Source organism: Gekko japonicus, unplaced genomic scaffold, assembly GCF_001447785.1.
Source record: "Gekko japonicus isolate JY-2015 unplaced genomic scaffold, Gekko_japonicus_V1.1 scaffold3210, whole genome shotgun sequence".
Lineage (NCBI taxonomy): Eukaryota > Metazoa > Chordata > Lepidosauria > Squamata > Gekkonidae > Gekko > Gekko japonicus.
In genome coordinates, this window is record NW_015164297.1 from 146,493 (window position 1) to 155,898 (window position 9,406).

The 9,406-nt window shown below is 48.7% G+C and overlaps 1 protein-coding gene across 1 annotated transcript in view; it reads right to left on the bottom strand.

Annotated features, from left to right (window-relative positions):
- Positions 1 to 9,406, bottom strand: part of LOC107108372 (N-acetyl-beta-glucosaminyl-glycoprotein 4-beta-N-acetylgalactosaminyltransferase 1-like) — a 45,113-nt gene that overhangs the window by 25,311 nt on the left and 10,396 nt on the right. The window contains exon 4 of the mRNA XM_015408796.1: positions 4,883 to 5,026. Coding sequence (XP_015264282.1) covers positions 4,883 to 5,026 — 144 coding nt within the window. The remainder of the gene's footprint in view (positions 1 to 4,882; positions 5,027 to 9,406) is intronic.

Sequence of the window (9,406 nt, forward strand, 5' to 3'; positions counted from 1 at the left end):
AAGATTTAAATGAGGGGATGCCCATCAGCGGCTGTGAGCGAGCAGGAAAGCAGCCAGACAGCATAGGGGACTTGTTGCTCTTGCCAAGGGCAAGGCATGGGCTGCGAGCCATGAGGAGAGTCCGGGGCGGGGGGTTTGGCCAGGAGAGAGAAAATCAACTGCAGCCGACCCGATGGAGGCTTCCCCCCCCCTGGTTGCAGTGTGCCCCGGCTGCTGCTCCACAGGCTGACTCCCAGGCGTGCGAGTCTTGGATCGCAGGATGTTACAAAAGACGTTTCTGGCATCAATGGATTTAAGAGGGTTTTTTTTGGACAAGTTGCATGTTATGTATTATTAATCTCCCAAAAAAATGCAAGGCGGCTCAAGTCATGTGCCGTTATGCTGGAGATGAAGATTTTAAAAATGGGAAGGATTCTATCTAACACCAAAGTGGAAGGGGGCAGGCCCAATAGTGTGGCTAGAGTTCGTCAGCTCCTTAAACTGCCCCAGATTGGGAAACCCCCCCTCAAGAACCAGTGTGAAGGTATGCCAGGAAAAACTGCAGCAGCCATATACCCCATGCTACAAAAAAGGACACCCCCCCTCCCCCGGCGCAGTTCTATCTACAAGTCCTGGCATAGCACAAGAGGCCAACTATGTCTGCAGCCAGTCACACTTCGCACCCCAGACGCAATCACAGCCCTCCATCCAGCACTAGTTAAACCTGAGCCAGGTCACTCCATAGCAGAGATAACCAAGTGGGTGGTACGGGACTCTGTCTCTGAGTCCTCTGACATGCATACTTAAGAGTGTGCAGCATTTCACACTGCTGGTAAGAAAGGCACAGAGGGGGCGCTTGGCCCTTACACCCAAGGGGGAAGGACAAACCTTCTTGCTTCTCATTTCATACAGACACACCATCTCTGAAGACACAAACCAAAGGAGCAGTGTGCACACTGACAGGTGAGTCGGGGTGGAGATCCAGCAGCCCTGCCTCCCCCACCCCCTTTGCATGCACCCTGGACACCACCTTGACAACACAGGCTGCTACAACCAAGTCTAGTGATGTGTGTGTATGGGAGAAACCCAAGGCAGCTATACCCAACAGTATGCCCCAGGTCATGCCTGGGGGCATATTCTCAGGAAAGTGTACCTAAGAGTGCTAGCGATGATGCCAGGAGGGCAGGGGTGCTGGCAGCCCTGTATGGGGCTTTCAGCACAGACTCTTGCCAGGGCAGCTCCCCAAGTGGGGAATGGGGCACAGCTGGAGTTAGGGGGAGTGACAGGCCGCTGCCCCACTGTGTCTGTGGATCTGCTGGCCAAGCAATCATGGTGTAATGGCCTTGAAGTCCTAGGCAGCAGCAAAAGCAGATGAAGTGGATACAGTTGAGCTACAGCCCACACAGAGGATGTGTAAGGATGGCGATGGCATGCAGCTTGGGAGGTGTCCCGACAAATGGAGGCCCCCTCATCGACCCTACTGGGCTGCAGTGGTAAGGGCGACTGCACTGTTTGTCATCATTGACGATGAGGCATTTCAGACAGGTAATATATTCCGGTTCAGGAACGGTTCTCAAACGGTTTCTGGTCTGACATTTCAGACAGAACCGTTGTAGAACCGGTTCCCTACCGGAATATATTTGTACTTTCACACACAAACGCTTCTGTCCCATTCAGGAAACGGGGCTGAACCGTTTTACCTGTAAAGCACTTCCAAGTAGTCTTCAGTTTCTTCTCCCGGATCCGAAACACTTTTTCCTGCCGTTTTTCGCCCGCGTGGGTGATCTCTGGCTTTTTTTTTAAAAAAACATTCACTTTGGAATGCCTGGAGTGTTGTGTTATAGCGCTATAGCGCTCTAAAGCAAAAGTGAAAACCAAACAAACCGGAGATCGCCTGTGCGGGCGAAAAACGGCAGGAAAAAGCAGTGCAGTCTGAAATGGCAAACCGCTTCAGATCCAGCTGTTTACCGGTAGGGGAAAGCCATGTGCGAAATGGCAGCCCTATACCGGTTTACTCCACGATGGATCAATTTCTCTTCAGAAAAGACTGCTTTCAAAAGAAGACACAGAACTATCAAGGTGTGGAAGAGTTCTGGATTCTAAGAATTGGCCAGCAAATTCAAGGGACAACATTCTCTATGGTGAAGAAGAAATTTGCACATTGGCAAGAAGATTTCATCTCAATGAAAGAGAAGCCACTTGAACCTTCAGAGAACACCTAACATTCAGAGAAGAAATGCCCAAGGAACTGTCTCGGGTTTGGCACACTCTCGATACAATAGCCATTTCCTCCTGTGAGTGTGAAAGGGGATTTCCCCAGATGAACCTGATTGTCCCTCCAGAAAGATCCTCCTTGTTAGTCAAAACCATATTTATTGTTTATAAAAATTGTTGGACCTCCCTTAACAGTTTTTGATCCAACAAAATATCTTAAAACATGGTTGCTTCAAGGTCACTATTCAGTGTTAGGCACCAAAAGCAAGACCTGAGAAAGAACTAAGGAAGTTGGTTGCATGTCTAAAGTTTGGAAACTGCTTTAAAGTAGAGGTAAGTCTGTAGTACATGAAAATACTACGGTTTCAAAGAATCCTGTGTGTTTCTTCTTCATTTCTTTCTGGAGAGTTCTGGCACCTCTTTTTCCAGGGAAAAAAAAGCCCTGACGGGCAGTGATTCCACAGGGAAGAGTCCTCTCCTGTGAGGATGACATTCCTGACGCAGTGATGATGGAGTGCGGATTCTACCACTCTGCTATGTGGCTGCTGTCTCATTGGTTCCAGCCCAGTTCAGGCAGCCACCTGTCCAGGATGTCTACCTCACTTGTAGGCATGCTGTGTTGGAGAGAGAGCTTAACCTCATCTCTACCCCTACCCCTACCTACAACCTAGAGTAGCCATACTGGACACCTTGTTACTATTCCCCTACTACTGTTCAATAAAGTCTGGAGTGATCTACAACTTCTTTTCTGTCTGTCACTAGGCAGATAAGACCTGCTCCCTGGCCCCTTCTCCCTCACACCACACCAGTCTCTGCCCCAACCCCCTCTTCTGTGATTTCCCCACGGGGCTACCTGGAACAGTCTCCTGTTTACACATCTGAAGGGGTGGGAACCTCGTGCTGGGACTGACGGTGCCTTTCTTCATGGTTCCACTGCACCTTGGTTTTGCTGAGCTGAGCTGAGAAATGTAACACAAGTCCAGTGGCCTGTCGTTCCCTATGAGCATTCATGTGTTGCAGCCATGACAGCTGCAGTCCCCGCTCCCTTGCAACTACACAGCACTTTTGCTAGTTGGACTGTTGGCTTGGGGTGGTGGTGGTGGTCAGGTGGGCATCCTGTTCATGTAGGTGACCTTCCTTTATGGGGGAGATGCTCCAGCCACGTGCCTCTGTTGGGGTTGCACTGTCGCTGGGTCCTTCACCACCGTACTTTCATCACCGAGGGGGAGGGAGTAGTGTTGCGGGGTGGTGGCCACGTTCGCAGCCACAGGCTGGCTGTGCCTGTGTGCGCCACTCAAAGGGATGTCATCGGGTGCTGTTGCCTGATTGGTGGATGGTGCTGGGGTTGCTATGGTCTCTAGTGCACGTGCTTTGCAATCGACGCCTTGCAGAGGGTGATGTGTTATCCCTCCCCCCAACACAGACTATCTACAGAGGGCTGACCAGCTGCACCACTAATACACTGGCATCACAGTGACCCTCAGGAATGCGCTGCCCAGTGGGGCTTCAGAGCCCCATGTTATCTCCTGCTTCTCCCCAAGGATAAATTATACAACACGGTAAAAACCGTGGAACAAGTTGTATAAAATAAGCCATGTGTATGGTTTCTCTTAACTTCCATAATATATACTAGGGGAGAAGAATTCTGCTTTTCCTAACACACACTTTGGATTATCTCAGTGGAGAATTTTAACTTGTTTTAGCACAGAGAACCCTTCAGGTACTGCAAATAATTATGACTGACCCACCCTGCAGGGACTGTCATTTCAATAGGTCTCCTGGCTTTCACCCAGATTGTGTGCAGTCATCAAGCGCCTGTTACTCAAGTTTTCTAGAGAGCGAGGAGGACACGTCTGGAGTTCTTTGTTCGAGAAACCTTTTCCCAAGACCAGATCCATCTCTAGTGTCATCCAGCCACCCTTTTCATAACCCCACAGACACACAGAGTTCCCATACCCAGCATCCCAAGTCTAGCAGACAAGAGAGTGGTCACCCTGCTTCATGATTTCAGAGGAACAATAGCCTGTATAAGTGTCTCAATCGCTATATTGCTGATAGCCAGGGCTTTTTTTGTAGAAAAAGCCCAGCAGGAACTCATTAGCATAATAGGCCATACCCAACAGCAGGAACTCATTAGCATATTAGGCCACACCCTGACAGCACAGCTTATTGGCATATTAGGCCACACCCCCATGTTACCAGAAGTGTGGTCATCCAGCCACACCCACCTATTGTTTTATATTCTCTTTACCTTGTTTGTTGTCAAAACCCAGGGCTTTTTGCATGTTAGGCCACACACCCCTAATGTAGCCAATCCTAATGAGTTTCTGCTGTTGAGCGTGGCCAACTTGGAAGCCAGCCGGAACTCTGTTCCTGTGCGTTCCTGCCCAAAAATAGCCCTGTTGATAGCCATATTTAGATAACTTGCAAGGGCCTACTTTTTTTTTTTACCATGCTACACTGCTCTCTAACAACCAGCAGTATGTCTCCTAAGCTAGGAGGGGGTCACTGTGATCAAGTTCTGGGCTCTGGTCCAGCCCGGTGTCACAAAAAAATGCACACATCATGGCAGCAGGTTCAAAAATGCCTTTGACCTTCCTCTTGGGACTCCTCCTGGTTCCCCTTGATTCTCACACATGGGCCAACGGCAAGCGTAGCAGCCTTTGGCGGAAGGACCTCTCCCACTTACTGAGGAAGAAAGTGTCTCGCGGGTCAGGCTTCAGCATATCTGCTCCGTGCTCGTCCCTCTGTGTCCCCCAGAGATAGCTGCCGGCATAGCTGGCAAGGGACTGAGGCACATGTTCCACCTCGTTCATCTTCAGACTGGATTCATCTAAAGGAGGGAGGAAGGGAGTGGGAAAAGACAGGGGTCAGAAGAGAAGAGAAGAGGCAGCCTTGCACTTTTGCATGACTCCAGAATTTCCCACACCCACCATCAAAGGCCAGTAAGTGAGGAAACAGGCATCTCTTGGGAACACTCAGGACATCTCTATGAGGAATTTCAGACATATTCCGGAAGAGGAACGGTTCCCAAATAGTTTCTAGTCTGTCATTTCAGACAGAACCGTTTGAGAACCAGTTCCCTTCCGGAATATATTTGTCATTTCATACACAATCGCTTCTGTCCCGTTTAGGAAACGGGGCTGAAGCATTTTACCTGTCAACCACTTCCAAGTACTCCTCAGTTTCCTCTCCCGGTTCCGATGCGCTTTTTCCCACCGTTTTTCACCCGTGCGGGCGATCTCCGGCTTTTTTTTTAACGTTTGCTTTATAGTGTTATAGCACTATAGCGCTATAACGGAATAGCATTATATCAATCCCATGGGAATGCATGGAGTGTTTTGTTATACTGCTATAGTACTATAGCACTATAAAGTGAACGTTAAAAAAAAAGCCGGAGATCGCCCACACGGGCGAAAAATGGTGGGGGAAAAGTGGGAAAAAGCGGTGCAGTCTGAAATGGCAAACCGTTTCAGATCCAGCTCTTTACCGGAAGGGGAAAGCCATGTCTCACTTCAAAACAGATCATTACCGGCTTGAAACCAGGTGAAACTGGGTAATGTGAAATTCCCCAATGACTTCCCCATGCCAGCAGCTTATCTAGAACCAGGGTAAACCATCTATCCTTCTCCATTTAACCATTAGTGGCATTTACGTCTCAAAAGGTTTCCCACTTCCAGTGTTCTCCGTTAACTTATTCCCCAGACAGCCGTGTTCCTTCTGAGCAGCTGTGACTTGGCCTGTGTGTTTTTGTGTGGCACAGGCCTACATCACAGACTGTGTTTTCAATTGTCCGGTCCCTCAAGTTCCTTTTGGAGTAAGAGTTAGCTGTGGTTTTAATGAAGCACTTGGGTTTTGCCCTGGAGTCAAGGCTGCGACCTGAATCACGACAATACTGCTAAAGTAGAAAACAAGTTGCCACCTTCCTGAGAGACGGAAGCCACACACAAATCCTGCCGCAATAGGCTCCAGCTTACTCCCTTCACTCTCCAAACCATTCTGCAGCAACTGCCTCTCTCCTAAGTCCAAGAAATTCTTACCAAACAATAGCCAAGTAGCTATGGTGACACTGTAATACTGAGTCAGGCAGGCCCAGCAGTTCACCCGCGTCCCCTGAAATGCCTTACACTGCTTCTTACTTGGGCTACCATTCGTCCACTGGTAAATCCTTCACCAGGCTGGGTTTTTTTTGGGGAAAACGTGATTCTCTGAGCAAACAGCAAACCAAGCAAGTAATCATTTCTCCTGGGAGGAAAGTGCTCAGAAAAGCAAAGCACAGCTCTTGTCCCCCCCCCTGCTCCCACTGCAAGGCTGCCAAGAATGACATCACTGGAGTCTGGGAGGAACAAAATGCCACAGCAATTAAATGCTGGCTGCCTCTAATGTCATGTTTATTAGATGAGGCTGTCTGTTTGCACAGATCCTACTAGGTAGCTGAAGCAAGGCAAGCACAGAAGTGTTAGAAATTGGAAGTGCTGTCATCCCTTGCGATCTGCTCATCTGGGTTCCCCTTCAATCCTAGTAAGCAGGGAGACACACGGCCCCCACACATGGCAGAGCGCAGAAGAACAGCCAGCCAACCACTCTGCAGCCCTTGCTACCTCCCAGTTATGGCACTCATGGGAAACCTTCTCTCAGCACTACGGCTACGGGAAAGGGGGCAGTTTGGTAGGTGTCCAAAACTGTGCACATGGCTTCAATGCAGGAGAACTCTACTCTGTTTTGATCTGTCAAGGTCCTTCTGGAGAAATTGCTACAAACCAGAAACCCCAGCTACATACTATGAAGTTTTGAGAAAGATCTCAGCAAGGCCTGGGTGGGAAAATTGCATGTGCGCACGCGCTTCCATGCAGGAGCTCTACAGGCAGGCGATGGGGGCACTGAAGCGTCCCTTGGAGTGGAGTTGGAGAAAAAAACCCCAAAGGGACATGCCAGAAATGGAGAGGAATGATCACACCACTCTGGTCTGGTTCTCTCTTCAGGTAATACGTAAGCCAAACCTCTTTAGAAAGAAAGGAAAATGGGAAGAACTCTACCATGCACTGGGGAAAGTTAACTGCACTGTGTATCATTCTACTGAAAGAGGAACGGCTTGCTAACATGGCCTAGCTGCCAGGAAAAAGAGAGGCGAATGGTGTTATTACCTCTCTTTTCTTAGCATTTCCCTTTGTGTGGGTTGTTTCAAGTCTGCCCCAAGCCCAGCAGGTGTACCCAAAACTAAAAGCCTAAATAGTGCTCACTTGCCTGTGATTCTCAGGTGTCAAGATAATTTATGTTTATGTCACTTTATTGAGTGCCAGAGAGGAAGAAGGGGGGTTAATTTGTTTAAAAGTAAATAAATAAAATGCTTAAAACCAGGGATCATTTCCTGCGGAGCTCTGGCAGTAAGGAGCCCAGGGGATAGGCACATGCAACAAGCCCCCCCCCCCAGCTCTCCGCAGCCATGAGGAGCAAGAAGCAGTCAGGTAAGTTGCAGAACCCCCCACCCCCGGCCCGCCTTCAGGTACAAGCTCTTCCTCCTCTGTGAGGGGAGATCTGTGCATCCCTCCCCCTCCATAGCTAGCAATCCAAAACAGTCCAGTGGCACATTTAAGACCACATTTTATTCAGGTACAAGCTCTCCCTCCTCTGTGAGGGCAGATCTGCACGTCCCCCCCCCCAATAGCTAGCAATCCAAAACAGCCCAGTGGAGCCTGAGCAGTGGGTGTTGCCTTCTGACATACTTCCGGTGACATCAGGGGGTATGTCATATGCAAATATGTTATGCTAATAAGTTATGCTAATGAGCTCCTGCACCTCTTCTTCTACGAAATGACCCCTGCTTAAAACACAGGAATTGGGGAAAATGTGGCTGTTCCAATTCATTGTAACAAGGACATGAAAAGAGCCGTAGGAAGATAGCCTCTGTAGAAATTATGATTTCTTAAAGCTGCTCTTACCAAATTATAAGAAGGACTAATAAAGACATTTTTACTGAGGAAGGGAAAAACTGGGAATACTTTTGACAAGCTTAATATGGTTTCAATAGATCATTTATTCAGCACATGTATGCACCCAGTGTTATAAAAACTTTATTACTGCTACAATCTTGTCAAGTACGCTATGGCTAATTCTTGTTTTAAAGCAAGAAACTAGATGCAGCTTCCTGTGCCATGAGCATTTTGGATAGAGTTTTAAGAGCAATCACATTCATGCCTTCACATGGGAGAAAAAAACATTCCTTGGGAAAACAGAGGCTTTTCCCAAACGGATCAATGAACAGGATCCTAGGCTCATGGGGGTGGCAATAGAAAAAGCTGCTTGGATAAGCGACCTTCATGTAGTATTTCCATGTGGAGGCTGTTGCTTTAGCTGAGGACTGAACATTGCTAGAAGAGGTCTTGATGGCTCGCTTAAGAGCACCCAGCATGTAGAATATGCTTATTTAAATGTATTTTAAACATTTTTATTCCATTGTATTTGCTCAAACTCCAGGCAGCTTTGAAACCAGATTCCTTTGGGGTACCCTCTGGCAATTTTCCTGGGCAGCGGTAGTTCTATGGGTTTTACAAAGCAGCACAAATCAATTTAAAACCCACCCCCCGAACCTCATATCCCAGCTGTTTTAGGAATAAAGCATTTGTAACTGCCACAGGAGGTGGTGGCTACAAGCATGGACAGCTTCAAGAGGGAACTGGATAAACATATGGAGCAGAGGTCCATCAGTGGCTATTAGCCACAAGGTATAGATAGGGACTCTCAGTCTGGGGCAGGTGATGCACTGTATTCTTGGTGCTTGGGGGGGGGGCAACAGTGGGAGGGCTCCTGGTGTCCTGGCCCCACTATTGAACCTCCTGATGGCACCTGGTATTTTTGGCCACTGTGTGACAGAGTCTTGGACTGGATGGGCCACTGGCCTGATCCAACATGGGCTTCTCTTATCTTCTTATATCTGGGGCAAGTGATGCTCTGTCTTCTTGGTGCTTGGGGGGGGGGTAACAGTGGGAGGGCTCCTGGTTTCCTGGTCCCACTGCTGGACCTCCTGAGGGTACCTGATATTTTTGGCCATTGTGTGACACAGAGTGTTGGACTGGATGGTCCATTGGCCTGATCCAACATGGGCTTCTCTTATCTTCTTATGTCTGGGGCAAGTGATGCTCTGTCTTCTTGGTGCTTGGGGGGGGGGCAACAGTGGGAGGGCTTCTGGTGTCCTGGCCCCACTCCTGAACCTCCT